The sequence below is a fragment of the Leptodactylus fuscus genome, chromosome 3, assembly GCF_031893055.1.
Source record: "Leptodactylus fuscus isolate aLepFus1 chromosome 3, aLepFus1.hap2, whole genome shotgun sequence".
NCBI classification, from domain to species: Eukaryota; Metazoa; Chordata; class Amphibia; order Anura; family Leptodactylidae; genus Leptodactylus; species Leptodactylus fuscus.
This window is the reverse complement of record NC_134267.1, coordinates 55,875,683-55,895,356: the sequence shown is the minus strand read 5'-3', so window position 1 is coordinate 55,895,356 and position 19,674 is coordinate 55,875,683. Positions and strand designations below refer to the sequence as shown.

Genomic DNA, 19,674 nt, shown 5'->3' with positions numbered 1-19,674 from the left:
GCATCCATCTTCAGGAAGCACCCAACAGCATCAGGCACTGCAGGAAACAGGGCCCGTTACCTGTTGCAGTTACTATTTAAAGAGGACCTTTCATCAGATTGGACACAGGCAGTTTTATATACTGCTGGAAAGCTGACAGTGCGCTGAATTCAGCGCACTATCGGCTTTCCCGATTTGTGCCCGGTGTAAAGCGCTATCGGTCCCGGTCCTGTAGCACTTTACAGTCAGAAGGGCGTTTCTGACACTTAGCCAGGGACGCCCTTCTGCCCAGCAGCGCCTATCGTGCTGTACTGTGGAGCGGGGAGGAACGCCCCCTACCTCTCCTGATAACACTCGTCTATGTGTTCCTCCCCGCTCACACAGTACAGCGCAATAGGCGCTGCTGGGCAGAAGGGCGTCCCTGGCTAACTGTCAGAAACGCCCTTCTGACACTAAAGCGCTACGGTATTGGGACCGATAGCGCTTTACACCGGGCACAGATCGGGAAAACCGACAGTGCGCTGAATTCAGCGCACTGTCAGCTTTCCAGCAGTATATAAAACTGCATGTGCCCGATCTGATGAAAGGTCCTCTTTAAAAAAAAATCTGCAGCGGTAGTGTCTGCCGCCAGGCCCCCTAGTGTACCGGGCCCTGTGGTAGCTGCTACTGCTGATACCCCAGTAGTTACGCCCCTGCACTTATCCAAATCACCAAAAAAATCACGCTTTTATGAGTCATAACAGTGAAGTGAATGGGGATTTTTGGTATAGAAAGCCTATTTTAAATACTGTATCAAGGTTAGTTTCTCACAGCGATTGTACTGTTAGTTGTTTTTATCTTCAGAGGATCAGAACAATGGACAGTAATTCTGTCAGAATGATGGATACGGACTGAACACCTTTTGTTTGTTTCATGTGCAGTGTTAAATAAAACTAAAAGACAGAACGTTCCTTTAGTTGGCTTTCAGGTTTTTTTTCAGTTGGAAGGAAAAGTACAAGTCAGTGTAAGGCTAAGTCCCGGCGGGAAATCCAGCAGTAAAATTGTTGTGGCAAAAAGAAACTGGCAGTGACTCTCCTGCAGATTTCTCTGCATCTCATCGCCCTCCTTAAAGGTTCAGGATATTGATGAACTATCCTTGGAGGAAGGTGGGACATGTTTGAGTACAGGGTTAATGTCTCCGTCTCAGCAGTACACCTGACAACAAAAAAATGGATGTTTTTGTAGTCCATAGTAACCAGTCATAGCATAGATTTTATAAAGTATTCTGCACTTGAAAACTGACGGCGTATACGATCCAGGCTCCCATTGAAATCAATGGGAGCTTTTACAGCGCTCAAAGTCTCACACGCCGTATACGTGTCAGATCACGCGGTATGTTACTCCATGTGAATGGACCCTAATGCTGTTATTGGTTGCCAAGGGCAACAGAAAAATCTGCCCTCCTCAGACTCTCCAGGTAGTGCAGCTTTAGGCTTTGGGCCTGTAACTTTAAACAAATATATCCACAAAGATATACACTATGGAGGTGATTTATTAAGCAAAATGTGACAGAATTCTGCTGTATTTTGCACCAAAAACCGTTTAGCATGCTGTGTCACAATGATCAAGACACTTTTTAGATACTTTTCCGACTTGGCCTTTTCTGACTTCATGGAAAGGGCCTAACTTTTGCCTCTGCGCGACAAAAAAGCACCACAAATGCACATATAAGTCAAATAATAGCAGGTGTAAGCTTAGGCCTTATTCACAGACTGCTGTGACTGACCACTCTCCTCTTAAATTAACCGCCCCGGTGTAAAACACCTCAACAAATCCACACGAAACCAAGTTATTCACGTGTGTCGGTAATCCATTCAGGGGAGTCCACATGGGAACCCCCCTAACAAACTACCAAACACATTGGCACGTGGTGTGCTTTCCGCACGGTCTCCACACGAGTCATGCGGAGAGGAAAGTAGATCGTAAACTACTTTTCTGTCTACATGTTCCGAGCGCAGACAGTGTGGAAAGCACATGGACCCCATTATAGTCTATGAGGTCTGTGTGCTTTCACTGTACACCGCTTGCCAATGCATTCGGTAGTCCGTTTGGGGGAGTCCCTAGGCGGACTCCTCCGAACGGATTACTGAAGCAGATGTGAACCAGGCCTTAGACTAGTCAAACTAGGAATAGACCAGATTTATCAAACAACATCAGATACTTGGATCAATCTGGTGCAGTATAAGACTGTCTAGTGTGACTGTTACCATCTAGTATTTAGACAGTATTAGTACATCTGGGCCTATGCCTGTCTTCTAAGTGACTTATAAATTATAGCCTGTATTATATCTGCAGTAGGCGGAAATCTCGACTATAATGCTGCAGCGTGTAATCTGGTATAATGTGTAGTAAGCAGGACAAGACAACCCCCAATATTTCTGCAGAATTTCAGATTATAATCCCGTGTGTCATATCTAGTCGCCGTGCTCTGATCCTGTTTTTTCCTGAGTGAGTTTTATAGCCTCAGCTGCCTGGTAGCAGAAGTATTATGCGGTACATTGGCAGTCACATACACTTGGTTGTTATATTGACATATGACGATTTCCCATGAATGCCTTGTGTTTTCCTCACCTGTTTCAACAATGCGATGCTGGAGATATTAGGCAACCAATGCTTGGAGACAAGTCCCAGTATGTAATGATTGCACGGTGAGATACAGGTTATACTTCCGCATATTATATCCTTTAGTGTAGGAACTATAACAATATGCTATTGTTCCTATGGAAGGTGCCCTAAAATGCACCTTATGTCTATGCATTCTGCTGTTGGTGACGCTCGATTTTACCTATTTTTATGTTTTAAATTGTTTTCACTTATATCCACATGATTAACCCCATGTATATCATACACTAAGGCTAGAGGCACATAAACATTGATACATCTATGGGTCTATGGGAAAACTGCATAGATGATATCTGTGGCAGTCTGTGTCCTTCATAGACTTGTTCATTTCACGTATTGAGTATGGGCCGCAAAACGGACTACAATAAGGACCCATGATAATACATAGCGTGTGTATGGGGAAAGAGAAAATAATGGGTCACTGTACTAGCCATTATAAACATGGCTAACACACTATCAAAGCACACGCTTGTATGGAGCCTTTGGAGAGGTTCACAAGTAGGAATTTGGAAATTCTAGAACACAGAAAAAGTGATCTTTGGCTTTCATTGGCTTTTGTTGATTACCCTCAAATACAATGGGGATACTCAGTGCCAGCCTCGTGCCACAGGTCCACAATGAGACGCTCGGAGCTGATATTGAGGCTTATTAGGTCCAGTCTTTAGTGTGGTGAATGTACAGTATTAATAGGTAAATTAATTGTTTATAGATATAGTATAAAAATATTAATATTGCAATTATATTTAAATAGATGTATAGTTTGCTGCGTAATTAATTACATTAGAATTCAATCACTAGCTTTAGCTTCATTTAGGATTTTAACGGTTTCCGACTATGGCTGTTAGCCATTTATGAAGGAGTCGGAGTCAGGGAAGGAGTAGGAGTTGGACTTTGGAAAAATAGAGGAGTTGGAGTCAGTTTAACTTACTGAATCCACAGTTCTGCTTTTAAGATAGCATAATTGAAAAACATGTTTTTGATAGAACAGGACATTTTAAGTAATGGAGTAACGGAGAAACTAGGCGGGGGTAGCGGTCAGAGATGTATAGTGCATAGGTAGCAGGTCAGCACTAATTCTATTGTATCCTCAAATTCTTCCGTTTATATTTTTATTAATCTAAAGCAGTGTAGAGCACAAGGACTCAGATCCTAATAGGTTAGATGACATAGTCTTCTGCTTTAGATTCACGGATACTGGATTATAGTATATACTACACTGCTATGACCTAGTTTTGCCTTATACAAGCAATGGCACATAAATAGTGTCAGTAAGTAAAGGATACACACACTTAGGTATTTGAGTAGTATGCTTTTATTCATCTAAAGTAGTATAGAGCACAAGGACTCAGATCCTAATAGGCTAGATGACATACCCTTCTGGTTTGGATATGTAGATATTGACTCATAGTATATAGCATATACTGCTTTGACCTAGTTTTGCCTTATACAAGCAATGGCGCATGAATAATATCCGTAAGTAAAGGATACACACACTTAGGTATTTGACAATTATGTTTTTATTCGTGTAAAGTAGTGTAGAACACAAGGACTCAGATCCTAATAGGCTAGATGACATACCCTTCTGCTTTGGATACACAGATACTGGATCTTAGTACATAGTATATACTGCTCTTGACCTAGTTTTGCCTTTACAAGTAATGGCACATAAATATTGTCAGTAAGTAAAGGATAGACACACTTTGGTATTTGACAATTATGCTTTTATTTCCTTCGTTTTGTCCAAAACAACACAAGGGAATTCTTTCCGATGTGTAAAATACATACAATAGGGGTAAGTGGTGGGTTGGGAGTTTACAGAAGCAGAACGTCTGAGCACATGAGAAATTGTCATCATAAACACAAATTTGCCCCATGGCTATATGTTCCATCTTGATGAAAAGGTGAAAGTCTTCCCCTACTTTCTGTACGATGGACATCGGTTTATATATAGAAAGTGTTGCTCATTCCGGACAAGCTGTGTAATATACTACATTGTAACTTCACTTTCATATATAAACTAGGACTCAGACTCTGTGCACACTGTGCTCCAGGCATTTATCAGATGTATATACTATATCGCCAAGATTGTCCAACATTTATAGATGTTCAGAAATATATTGCTGTGTACGCGTACTGTACGTCACCCATTAATTCCAATTGTTACAATATATTTTTGTACAGGGGTCTATTGCCTGCTGTGCTTTCTTATACAGTAGATTATGATAATACACTAACATATACTGGACTGATAAAAGACAAACGGACATCATTATGGTCTCCAATGAATAGAACCCTATGAATTAGTATAAAGAAGTCCTCCAACCCTTAAGTATTCTTTTTCTAGTAGTTGCCCCTATCTAATCCAAATTCAGCAAAGTAATAGCTTCCTAAAGATGTAGTACAGTACATGACAGATTCACTTCAAGGCTAAAGCCCCACATTGCAGAAATGCAAATTTTTTGTTGCAAATGTTGTCAAAGCCAAGAATGGCTTTATGTGTCGGGGGACCTTTGGGGTTCCCCAGGGATCAAGTCCAGTAGTGCTAGATCCCCTATAAACACGCTGAAGGAAATGAGAAATGAGTTGAAAGATCAGCGTCAGTGTGGTGGTTATAACCTGGGCCAGGAGGAAGCCTCAATCACTGCAACCTAAATAGTGATGCCAGTGGACACATCAACCATACTGTAGATGTTCAACTGAGCCTTCTCCATCGCTATTAGCAAGGACACTGAATTTCTTGGACATAAAATATGTTTTATTCACAAAAACTGCAATGTCTGTGATTCCTGGGCAACATTGTGTCTAATCTAAAAGTTGATAGTTAGCGTGTCCGATATCAGCTGGAAACATGATAGTTGAGCTTAGAAGTATAAAAAGTAAAGGAAAAATGGCAACATGACTGAAATATGAACTGTCTGGCTGACATGTGCGTTCTGTAAGTGCTGTTAGAGACAACAATTTGAGATAATGTTTTTAATTTTGATGTGAAATGATGTAATTGTAGTGATTATTTGCTCCGATGACTTGCCAAATAAATATTCTAAATGCAAGTTTTGGAGATTAGATGTCTGTCCAGGCAAGTTTACAACTGCGGATGCAAATCTTGGAAGCTCTTAAAAAATAACGATGAAAATCAATCAGTCGATCGTTTTTTATAGTGCAAATAAAGCCCTCCAGACGAGGGAAGTGGTTAAAGCGAATAAAAGTCTTGGAAAAAGAATCATTATTGATTTGAAAACAGATGGAGATCCGTACACGCAGCCTTTAATTCCCAGAGCTGGACAGACTCCAAATTTCTGTTTACCCTGGTGGGTCCTGTTAGTGCGGAGTTAAGACCCGATAAGCATTAATACAAATGCAACATTTCAGCGCGTGCATTATGTTCATTTTTAGAAAGTTCCATTTGTTAGCAGAGCAGAGTGTCAGTTCTGCCTCTAACAAGTTAAAAATGGCTGAAGAACTTTTGCCTTAAATATAGAGAAGAATTAATACCGCAACATGCCGCACACGGAAAAAAGAATCGACATGCCCTTTCTTCAGGTGGACTCCGCGGCTGAATCAGCTGCAGTGTCTGTGTCACGTCAGCACCCTCCGGACTAGGCCAATTCATTTGGGCCTAATCCGGAGCGGAGAGCCTCGACGGGATGCCATGCACTGCACCGGCATCCGCGACGGAATATGCACATGCGTAATTGCGTATGAACTAGTCCTAACATTCCCCATGATTGGCCTCCAGCCTATATAGTTTTATATATATATATATATATATATATATATATATATATATATATATATATATATGGTCGTATAATCTCAATAAAGCAGAGCTCGCTTTCTTCTTAAGCAATTAATTGGATTAGGTAATCTATGGAATGGAAATGAATGTAATAATACCCAACCACTGATGCGTGAATATTTCTATCATGTAAGAACTGTGTCGTACATGCCAATTTAAAACTAGTAACAACTCAGGCAAGGCAGAGTTAATAACTGAACACGGTAACTTCAGTCAACGGATCATTAAAAAATTCCACGAGACTTCTATTACATACGTTACTTGTGCTTGGTTGTGTAATCTCTGCATATTAATGTACAGGGAATGTTTTAGGATTATGCTGTTATTTTCCATCAAGCCTTTACCATCTGCCAAGATTGTAAGATGTTACAAAATAAGGCACAACAAAGATGAACATGATCTTGAACCGTGTCCTACAGCGCTGTGATATGTAGAGACTAGCTGAGCAAGCAGCCGTGATAGCTCTTCATTACACTGGTCTGTTCCTTCATTTTATCAAGGGACTAAAGGTCATGTGATTGACACTGAGTCACTGACTATTTCTACTGTCATGTTGTCGTAGCCTTTTATTGTAAACTTCCTTATTAGATTTCATTGTAGATCTGAAATCTTAATATGTGTATACGTAGAATTTTCTTTTTATGGGTTACAAGTATCTGGTACAATATTATATTGCAGTTTTTCTATGGCTGACTTTATTTCAGGAAGCTTTAAAATATTAAGATATAAAAAGGGGGAAGTTAAAAAAATTTTTTCAAATAGGCTAAGAATAGACTCAAAGCACGGGAGCATTGTGTAGTGGGGAGTATATTTTTTGCATGTGGAAGGAAAAAGGAGGAGTACCCTAAGGAAACCCACGCAAACACAGGGAGAAGTCACATGACCACATCCCTGTTGTTGTGGTCATGCTTTATAGCATGTGCCATAGGTGCTTCACATGGACTTCCTCAGCTGGTTTCCTTCCACATTGAACAAGACATCAGCAGCAGGGTTGTTGAGGCAAAGTCATGGAGTTGAAGTCAGGACCAGTTTTGGATGGGGTCAATACTGGAAAAAGTTACCAACTCCAACTCTAGCTTCAAAATAAAATGATTCATTATCTTTAATTATATACAATATAATATAGAAGGCACAGTTTGTTACAAAGTTACTTTCATAGGAATTTGATCACTAGTTTTGGAATGAATTAGAGAAAATGTATCACTTCTGTCTGACTTTGGCTTACCACTTCTGTCAGTCCTATGTGAAGGAGTCAGAGTTGGGTTGCAGCAAAATAGAGGAGTGACAGTCTGTAATTTGGTGTACTGATTCCACAGCCCTGGTCAGAACTGACATCACATATGGTATATGGATGCTTTTGACTTAGCACTGCCATCACATATGATGAAAAGCTTAAGTGGACCCCTAATTTTTACTTCATTTTACTATGAGGAATAACTTATTTATTAAGGATTAACTGCAATACCAGACATGACCATTGAACAAGAGTGGTGCCATTTTTTTTGTTTTTGTTTTTAATATGAATGGAGCATCGGCTAAGCATTCCTGTGGTCAGTCCATTCGAAGACTAGGAGTTGGAATGGAGCAGCAACATGCATGCGCGACCTCTTCTCCATTCCAAAATAGGACTAGTGGTTCCATTATCAGTGGGGGTCCAGGTTGTCAAACCTCTGTGATCAGACTCTTATCTCCTATGATATGCAGACAGTACACTGTAATTTATACCTATACATTTTCTCCATGAAAAAGCACAAGCAGATAAGTTCTGGATCATCAATTAGGACCCCAGGTAGCTGCCGGATTCACAATGAATAATAAATATCTATATCAGATGGAAATTAGGAGCAAACAAAAATAGTAACAAAACAGCATGCGGGCGAAAGAGAAAAGAAGCAGAAGGCATTACCTGTTGTCTTCATCCTCAGCATCACCGGGAATTGTCACATCCGATTTGTCTTTACTTTCCATTAATGCTTTTGTGATTTTGTAAGAATTTTTTTGTCCATGAAGGTGAATGTGTGCAGTCAGCAGGGACGGTCCTTTGATTTATGTAATGACATAGATAGTCACTTTTATATGTTATTACATTGCAGGTAGAATCTATTTTCTCGCATTCTTTATTCGGTCGCATCATCAGATGTTCAATGCACATTGCCTCCTGCCTACCCATTGTGAAGCCGCTATTCCTTCTGGCTGTTCACTTATTTTTTCCGGATGACAGCTTGCTAACTGGATCAAGAAAATATATAGATCTTAGGGGTTTGCGCTTGAATAGTTCAAAAGGAAGCACATACAGATGATTTACCATATACATATTCTATGGATTAAAGAGAATATCCAGCAAAGGACTGAATATTCAGCTTTGGGACAGTTTAGGAATGGTCCGCTACCCTACACAATCTTTGGTCTTAGTCTAGTCTTCACAACACCTTCAGATCCTGCCCATAGAAGTGTCATCAACTCACTGGCCATCTTAAATTGACATACACAGTAGATTAATAGGGGCTGAACCTGCTTATTTTGTCAGGGTCATTCCCTATCTACTGTATAAAGTGGAATCTCCGCTCTAACATAATGGCAGATGGAAGAGAAAAGGAATGACCAGTTGGACTTTATGTGCCGATCCTTTTGTTCAGCTAAAGCAGTCTGGCAGCCATATTTTCCCCTTTCCCATTCTTCATGGAAGAGCTAAGGAATTGTGAATGAAACCTATATATTAGTAAATGGAGTTCCTATAAGTAGTATGCAGCTATATATATATATATATAGTATCTCCCTGAGACATCTTGTTCTCCCCAGAAGTATTCATTCATAATATATAGCATCTCATAGAACATGCCAGAGTTTTTTCTCATTGATTATTCTGTATGAATCTATGGCATCAAAAAAACTACAGTGCCATATGAATTCGGAGGTAGCGTAGAGCCTATACATTTGTAAGGGCATCTTAGTACAGAGCAACATAACCCACATCTATAACATGGTCATGTGCAGTAACCCGTATAGCGCTGATATTCTGCGGTACAAAATCCAGCCTACTATTTTCTTACATTTGCTTATTTTTAATTTTATGTAAATTTCTGAAAATAGGTTGGTATAATGAAGGGTGGATTTGTTGGATCTGAGAGACTATCCCAAATTTTTGGTAACAATGCTAGCATTTACCAGCCCTAAAAACGACTTTGTTGACTGAAACCCTAAAACAGGTGCTCTGGCAGGGTGTGGGTTGGGACTTGAATCTTATATTTCCCCAGAGGGCAAAGATGGTAAGGCGTAAACTGTATATTCCAATTACTCTTCTTACATGACTACTAACCTGATATTGAGGCCCATTTTTATTGGGTGCCTCAGGTCAGGGCTGCTTCCTGTTCATGGGAGTTACTGTTGTAGTCTCCATTCAATTCTTATTTGCAAGCAATGAAGCTCTATTATAAGTGCCATAAGGAAAAGCTATACTATACTACAAAGTTGACCTGTAGACCCTATAAGTCCTGTAGACTCTGTCTAATTTTAAGATATTTTTTCCACTAATAGTTATCGCTTACCAACAGTTTAGATGGGGTGTCTGGTATGACCTGTAGAACCTCCAGTCATCACAAAAAAGGGGCTTCTTGAGTCCCCTATGTAAATGTTCCTATGCACAGTCATGACTTCATTGACTTCTATGGGACCAACAGAGATACAACATGCCATTAGTCCACCAGGGTCTTGTGATAGAGTATGGATCCCCAACAATTCCTTATATAAGAGTATTTAGTGGGGAAACCTCTATTACTGTACTATATACAGTTATAGAAACAATTGTGATTCCCGTAACGATGGTCCCTTTAACCTAAGTCACATTTGAACAAATATGTAAAAGTGGGGTCATCTTTAAGAATGACTATAAAATGTAACTTCTTTTGTTCATAGCAATGGGTTGAGTATAATTTTCCCCAGAACTGTGAACCCCTTCTATATACATTTCTATAAGAATGTGCCCTATAGATATAGGACCATGGCACACTCACTACATACTGAGTACTCTCTCCAATGAAAATAAATGAGATTAAGCCTTATCCGAGGCTGCACATGTACTTCCAATGTTACATTAATAGAGTTATTGCTAGGAAATAAGGTTTCCCCACTTTAAGCTAATAATCATTTCGGATGATGCGCTCTCAGATCCCTTTTCATCAGGATTATTCATTATAAATCGGAGAACATATTTCATGAGTGAAAAGCGTATCAGAATAGCAATTGCCCAGACAGTGATTAATATTCATTTCACATAAGTCTCAATATCTTTCAAATGACATTAGCGACTTTATGAAGCTTCTTCCCAGAAGTCGGCACAATGGTGAATGAAGCCTTGCTGCACAACTTGCTTTTAGGTTTAAGGTCATGATTATCATTTTTGTCCTGGAGGCCGGGCCGGACCCCGTCCTTATGGGAATTCATCTAAGTACAGCATAATTACTGTATGCCGTGGAAGCAATGATGTTTAGAGCCGTAAGGAATCTTGTTAAGAAAACAACACTGTCTTGCTTGAAGGCCCAACATGTAAAAGTTATTACCAAACAGATGTATGTTTGTAGAGATCATCTGTTCTGCTGGAAGTAACAGTAAGATAAAAACAGCTTTCCTATGATACTGCACGAGAGATATGAACTTGCTATTAATGCATTGGCTTGAGAATCATTTAAAGGGGTTGTCCATTTTCAGACCAATATTGAGAGACGGATGTTATTATTTGTATAATATAAAGTTGTACAATTTTTCATCATACTTTCTGTAAGGCTGTATTCACACAGAGGAATTTGTTGTGGATTTTGTCCCCAAATTTGGGACAGATTCCGCCTGGGATCTGCCTCTCATTGTTTTTAATAGGAGGCAGAGATTGCAGCAGGATATGGAAAAAAGAAGTTTCCTGCTCTATCTTGCCAAGGATTCCACGACTGATTCAGCCACGTAGTCCGCGGCTTGAGACTCCCCTCTGGTTAGCCAATTCATCTGGACCTAACCAGCAGCGGTGAGCAGCGATGGAATGCCAAAGCATTGCATCAACATCCAGTTGCGGTCAACTCCTCCGTGTGAACATGTCCGAAACAGTTTCTCAGATCTCTGCTTGCTGTTATGCAGACAGGTACACAAATGTCTAATTACTGAGCTGTGACTGTAACGAACTGTGTAGGTGTATGCTCATCACATGACCATAGATTGTTATCACATGACCATGGGCTGTATATCACATCAACGACTGTATATCACATGACCATGGACTGTATATCACATGAACATGGGCTGTATATCACATGACCATGGGCTGTATATAAGATCAACATGGACTGTATATCACATGACCATGGACTGTATATCACATGAACATGGACTGTTATCATATGACCATGGGCTGTATATAACATGAACATGGACTGTATATCACATGACCATGGGCTGTATATCACATGAACATGGACTGTATATCACATGACCATGGACTGATTTTTCTCCACTGCAGAATGAATGAATGAAGTGATACAGAAAGTGCATTGCAAAATTTTAGAATTTTTCATTAAACAAGCAATAAAATTTGTCTCTCAGTATACATCTATGAAATTGACAACCCCTTTAAATCTAATTGAATTATTTAAAAAAAAAAAATGTGTAATTGAGGACATATCAGTGCACCATATGAAATAATGTAATTATGTATCAGAATTACAATATATATATGTTTTAATGATAAAGTTTGGAGCATCAGTCAATCATTCTTTTTGTTAGCATTGTATGTCAGCATTATTTCATTGATAGTCAAAGATCTTTTTTGTGGCAGATTCACCTGGGCATTGGAGTGCAGATGTGGTTGCAACTGGGGTACAGATAGTATGATTATGTATTCATCAGAACATACCCACGTATTATAGGTTGACTTAGATTTTACAACTTGTGATCCTGTTACTGTTATGTCTATCTATAAAATATTTCCAGTTACCCATGGGAAGATGACTGTATATGTTCTATTCTACATTACTAGTTAGAGGAAGATTTTTTTTGTACAAATTTTGTTATTTTCTGTGTTTGTTACATTGCACAGGATTGTACAGGGAAATATAGTAGTCAGTAGTCTATCATTACAGACACATGATCAGAATTAACCTCACGACCCAGCCCTACATATCACAGTATTATCAGGCAGTGAAAAATAGTCCAAATCTATTAAATACCATTATTTGATACTTAAAATGATAAAGACAATAATGTGGGTTTTTTGTTCCAAAAATAACTCCATACTGATCAAATGGTCTGGTTTTGCTGCTCAGCACCATTGATGTGTATAGAGCTTACAATGGATACAATGCCACTCAAAACCTGTGGACCGGTGGGGTGCTCTTTCTTTTTTTTTTCTAATTCTTAAAAACCTTCACATTTGACATTTTATAAAATGGGTCCTGGTTTGTGGGTGTGACATTGGACCAGATCTGGAATGAGTTCAATTACATCCACTAGAGGACTCCAAAATCAGCTCTTATGATGCTTTGGTGGGTCTTTCCATGCTCGGAAAAATTCATGGAGAAATTGGATGTTTAGCCTCAGTGGGGCAGATTTCACTATTTTTTAATCTGTTTCGGAACTATGAATTTTACATTATCTTTTACATAAGCAACATAAAAAAATTGCAGTCCATTCACACGGAGTAACGTGCCGCGTGATGTGGCACGTATACGGCGTGTGAGACTTTGAGCACCATAAAAGCTCCCATTGATTTCAATGGGATCCTGGATCGTATACGCCGTGTGATTTTGCGGCCACAAAATAACGCGGCGTATACGATCCAGGCTCCCATTGAAACCAATGGGAGCTTTTACGGCGCTCAAAGTCTCATATGTCGTATACGTGCCACATCACGCGGCACGTTACTCCGTGTGAATGGACCCAATTGCTCAGGGACAGAATGTTAGGCATAGGAACGTGTCAGATTACCGCCCACCACGTCTGTATAAGGAACCATATGCAAAAAGTCATCTTAATGGAACTAGACACCCAACTACCCAATATGAAGCTGGTATATTCCTTCTAGAAGAGAGCTGATTTGCATATGTTTTCCCATGGAGCATTGCTTCTAAATAAGTCTCCATGTATCATCTAGGACTCTCTTTAATGAGGACCATCCAAAACCAAGGAAACCATAAAAACATCTATAAGCATAATTGATAAAATAAAGATGCTTCCCCTTTATAAATATGTATATGCAGAATAAATGTGCAAAGTAACTTTCATCCAGAAAGAATGCAAGTTATAAATATTCATTATGTTTCTACGCAACTCTGTTGTTTCTATGTAATTGTTTCAAAGCTGCGGATTCTGGCCAGCGTTAGAGGAAGAAGAGCCTAAGGCATGAATGCTACTTGTCCTGATCAAACATGAGTCATAGACACTGCAAGGTAGAAGGATCTGTAAGATTTTCATGAGTAGCTCACTAGGCCTGTTTGATGTTAGACATCGCTCAGTCCCCAGACGGTAGGAGTCGTCATCGTGGTAATAATAAGCACGAATTTTCTTCAAAGGAGATTGCACAATCATCGTGAAGAACATTGCACAAGCCTTTAAGACTTTGCAAGAAAATGGAAAAAAGCTGAAGCAGCATTTTACAGTAGTCGACAGTGAGTGGCGTTGTGTGTAAAACATCTCACACTTTATCTTGGGGGCATCAGAATTCTTTCCACAATTTTATTACTGTTTCTTAAGTTTCATTTTTCCTATTGTTTTTTGCAGACTTGTGAATCTGATGTTTAGTCTACGGTGTCTTAGTGAGGAGACCTTTGTGTTTATAGGGAAATTATCTTCTAAATATTAGCTTGAAGTTTTAGCCTGAGGTCTTTTGTATTGCCAACCTTCTGCCACTATACTCGCTGCGGCTAGATGCAAAAATAAAAGGTAACTGAAATATAAAAATGTCCCAGGCTGTTGCGGGTAGTGTAAATTATGAAGTAGAATTTTTGAGGAATCCTTATCTGTAGACTTCAGTTCTTGCCTTCTGGGTGTCTCCTTAAAAAGATCCTTTCTCTGCCTCTAACAATTACAGTTTTTTAACATCTGTTGGGTGATTCCCCACTGATTCCAGCACAATTGGACTTTTTTTCTTTACCCCCACCCTTCCTGAGCATTCAGTGCATGTAGTTTTGTTTCCTGATAAGCTTCATTTTCTATTTGTTAAATATCTTACCATACTTTCTGTATCCTGCTGGTCATATGTATAGGGTCTGTTGATGCCTTGCTTCTATAGTTAGGCCAGTAATCTGATATATTGATAATATTCTCATGATAAAGATGTTCTAGTCCTGTCCAATTCAACACCAAGGTCATATTTAAATGGGTTATCTGGTAAATATTAGTTATTAACGGAAAAAAATGCAAATGCGGCACCAAAAATATATTAAGATCACATAAAATTTAACTTTTAATGATGAGAATTATTTAAGAAAAACAACATGAATAAATATAGCGATGAAAAAACATCCAAGACATGGTGAAAACATCATATCACAAAAAAACATAACAAACACCCCTACAACAAATGACGAAAAAATCTGGCTATTAGTTATTCATTATGTATTGGATAGAGCATAACTGACTGGTGGGGTCCAACTACTGAGACAAAGGAACCCCATTTGCATGATTGTTAGGGTTTCCAGTAGTCAAGTAGATATGTCTTTTCAGCGTAAGTACAATGATGTTCTAAGACTGATCGACTTCCATAGACTTCTTCAGTAAATGTATTTTATATTTGTGTTGTAGGTCTTGAAGAAAATAACTCTTTACATAGAAACCAGAGAAACGTATTAGATGTCAATGCCAATAGTAATGGCCGAGGACTACTTTGGACGGATGATGAAAATTTCACTGAAATTCAAGGTGAACACAGACATCGCAAGAACTGCACTGAACCAGGTCAGTAGAAAGTTCCCCCATTTTTCCTGTGCTGAATTTTTGGTAATTTATTGGATTGTTTGTGTCCATCTTGTATCCATCTATAATGTTGAATGGAAATGCTACTCTTGATGTAGCAATTTTCACTATTTATTTGATATTTTGTCACAGCTTAATGTAAGGGCCGGCTGTAAGGGTCATTGTTTATTAAATTGTCCAATATTAGCGACTAGATAGATGAATAACTTTCCGACATTTCACCTACCAAAATAACACAAATTGGCATGCAACTTGTAAAGATGTAGGCACATTTTCTTTCTATTTATAGCCTGTCCCTAGCCAAGAAAAAAAAGAAGAAATGTGTTATGTAGACTATGTCTGAAATGTCATGGGGGGCATACATAGCTCTGAATGGGCTCCGAACCTTGATTTCAGCTGTAACCCTTAGGCTTTGATTGACATTGACATTGCCAGCCAATCTCACACTCCTGGCCAGTCACATGCCTCAGACCTAGTGCGCTGTGCTCATTTACATAACATATTAAACTTATTTTTCTCAGCTATTAAAAGGCAATAGGTAGAAATGTACTGACAGACTATAAACTATACTGTATGTCGAACTGTGTACTTTATTCTTGGATTTTTTTTGGATTGCTCTAAAAAATGGCTGCTATTCTTTCCATGTCCTGCAGGGGCGCTGCATATGGAAGAGAGCAGTGGCTGATTGTTTAGATGTGATCAGTTTCATTAGTTGCCATATTGACCACCAATTTACATGTAGCTCTGCAGAATATTATTGCCATTATACTAAGGTTGATATTTTATGAATCTGTTGTATATTTTCCAACCTTGGGCTGCAGCTATGAATTATACCAAATTTTCTCTAGTATTACTGATATGCTAATTTTCCTAAATGTCTCCATATTTGTTATAAATAAAAAAAAGTGATAAGAATGAACACACGAACGACAAGGTCCTACATTGGAAAGTATCTGGCTTCTATTCTGCTTGTTTTATCTTCTGTGTTCTTGCAAAATATAAAAGAAATAATTCAGGACATGAGCAAATTCTAGTATATAGAATAATAGGAACCAGCTGAGTAAAGCTGGTTTGCATAAAGAAGTAAAAATATATTCTGGGCTGAAGACAAATATAGGATGTAAGACTGTATGGAATGCGCCATACAAGGGTTCGCTTTCCTGAGCATTGGCTGTAAAACCACAGAACAAACGCCAATGAAACTTCACTGGAATTGATAAACTGGCCACAATATACATGCATGAACTTTGACTTGAGTAATATGTATGACGGTTCATTTACATGTCAACCTTTACTTCACTCACTTTGCCAAAGTGAGGGTTTTTTTTAGCCAAAGATTGCTATTTCTATTATACAAACCATATTGTGTAGGGGGGAGTGGTAGGATCTAGCGGTTGCTGGTGGCATGTCTTTTTTCTGACTATACAAAGCATGTTGTAGGCAAAACACATATAGTCAATAGAGATGAGCGAACACTGTTCGGATCAGCCGATCCGAACAGCACGCACCCATAGAAATGAACACAGGTGCTTCCATTAATTTCTATGGGAGCGTGCTGTTCGGAACAGCTGATCCGAACAGTGTTCGTTCATCTCTAATAGTCAACATTTATAGTACGTTTTTTTAGTTATTTTTATTTTTCTTGTTTAAGCACCAACATATTTTATAGCACTAGCCAGATGTTATTATCACTCACTGTCCCCAGTAGGGCTCACAATCTAAATTCTCTACCATGCAAACACTTGAGGAACATGTAATCTCCATACAGATGTTGTTCTTAGCTGGATTCCATCCCACAGTATCATTGATGGTCATAGGATGAACACACAGGTATTGAAGACTGAGGTGTGACTGTAACAAGCTGGGCACCTGGGTGTCCATTACATGACCATGGACTGTATATCACATGACCATGGACTGTATATCACATGAATATGGACTTTTTATCACATGACCATGAGCTGTATATCACATGGACGGTATATCACATGAACATGGATTGTATATCACATGACCGTGGACTGTATATCACATGACAATGGACTGTATATCACATGACCATGTACTGTTTATCACATGACCATGGGCTGTATATCACATGACCATGGACTTTATATCACATGAATATGGACTTTTTATCACATGACCATGAGCTGTATATCACATGGACGGTATATCACATGAACATGGATTGTATATCACATGACCATGGACTGTATATCACATGACCATGGACTGTATATCACATGAATATGGACTTTTTATCACATGACCATGAGCTGTATATCACATGGACGGTATATCACATGACCGTGGACTGTATATCACATGACAATGGACTGTATATCACATGACCATGTACTGTTTATCACATGACCATGGGCTGTATATCACATGACCATGGACTTTATATCACATGAATATGGACTTTTTATCACATGACCATGAGCTGTATATCACATGGACGGTATATCACATGAACATGGATTGTATATCACATGACCATGGACTGTATATCACATGACCATGGACTGTATATCACATGAATATGGACTTTTTATCACATGACCATGAGCTGTATATCACATGGACGGTATATCACATGAACATGGATTGTATATCACATGACCGTGGACTGTATATCACATGACCATGTACTGTTTATCACATGACCATGGGCTGTATATCACATGACCATGGACTGTATATCACATGAATATGGACTTTTTATCACATGACCATGAGCTGTATATCACATAGACGGTATATCACATGAACATGGATTGTATATTACATGACCATGGACTGTATATCACATGACCATGGACTGTATATCACATGACCATGTACTGTTCATCACATGACCATGGACTGTATATCACATGACCATAGACTGTATATCACATGAATATGGACTTTTTATCACATGACCATGAGCTGTATATCACATGGACGGTATATCACATGAACATGGATTGTATATCACATGACCATGGACTGTATATCACATGACCATGGACTGTATATCACATGACCATGTACTGTTCATCACATGACCATGGACTGTATATCACATGAATATGGACTTTTTATCACATGACCATGAGCTGTATATCACATGGACGGTATATCACATGAACATGGATTGTATATCACATGACCATGGACTGTATATCACATGACCATGTACTGTTTATCACATGACTATGGGCTGTATATCACATGACCAAGGACTAATTTTTATCCACTGGAAGTAAGCAGAATAAATGACAGCAACAAGAGATCTAGAAAACCCCGAGGAACTGATACAGAAATTATATTGGAAAATTGTACAACTTTTCATTATACAAAAATGTATTTGCATTCATTATATAATAACATGTATTTGCTGAAACTGGGCAACCCCTTTAAATCTTGTTCTTTTCTACTGATTGGTGTGGGGCCTGGGTTTTGGACCCCCATCAATCTCTGATCGGATAGGCGATTATCTATCAGTTTTGGAGAACCCCTGTATCGCTCTTTTCTGTAAGGACTTGCCCACTTTCAGAAATTTCGACAAATATGGTGTAAACATTGTGGTGTCTGATTTGTAAAGATATCAGCCAAAGAAACCTGTTAGTTGAAATAAAGTAAGCTATGGGTGTGCCAAAACAAGATCCACATCGCTGGCATTTTGTCACAATGTTCCTTTGTTCTCAGTAGACAATAATGGTTCATGTTATTATTTCTTCAGGATGATATGCACCTTCTAACAATAGAAAAACATGAAACACATTCTTGTCTGTAATGGACTTTCTTTTTACAAATTCTGACTACAGATACCTTCCACGACTTGTGGCCTACAATAAGAGTTACATGTAAGACCCCACCTCAGGGCTGGCCTACTGTTCTCAGTGTCTTATTGGCACAAATGGGAAGGAAAAAAACTGAATTTAGAATTTTTTCAATATTTTTATCCATTTCTGACATATCATATTAGTGAAAGGGTCATATTTGTTAGGATCTCTAAGCTAAAAAGTCTACCCGTTCCCTGGTGATGCCAATCCCTGGATCTAGATTCTATAGGTTAATTGAAAAAAATGTCTTGCAAAACATGAGTTGGAGATGAAGGAATCAAGCAACTGACCTGGATGACATAGTGCAAGCAATTTACAGGCTCTGCTTTCAGACATCTCCAATGTTTTGTCATGTCTAAGGCTAGGTTCACACCTGCGCCCGGTCTCTGTTCGGGGATTCCGTCCCCGAATCCGCTCGAAAAAATAAGTCCTGCAAGCAAGACTTTTCTCTCC

General features: G+C 38.9%; 1 protein-coding gene across 1 annotated transcript in view; it reads left to right on the top strand.

Moving 5' to 3' along the window:
* SLC24A3 (solute carrier family 24 member 3) overlaps positions 1 to 19,674 on the top strand; it is a 237,319-nt gene that overhangs the window by 39,905 nt on the left and 177,740 nt on the right. Inside the window, exon 2 of the mRNA XM_075267618.1 lies at positions 15,215 to 15,367. Coding sequence (XP_075123719.1) covers positions 15,215 to 15,367 — 153 coding nt within the window. The remainder of the gene's footprint in view (positions 1 to 15,214; positions 15,368 to 19,674) is intronic.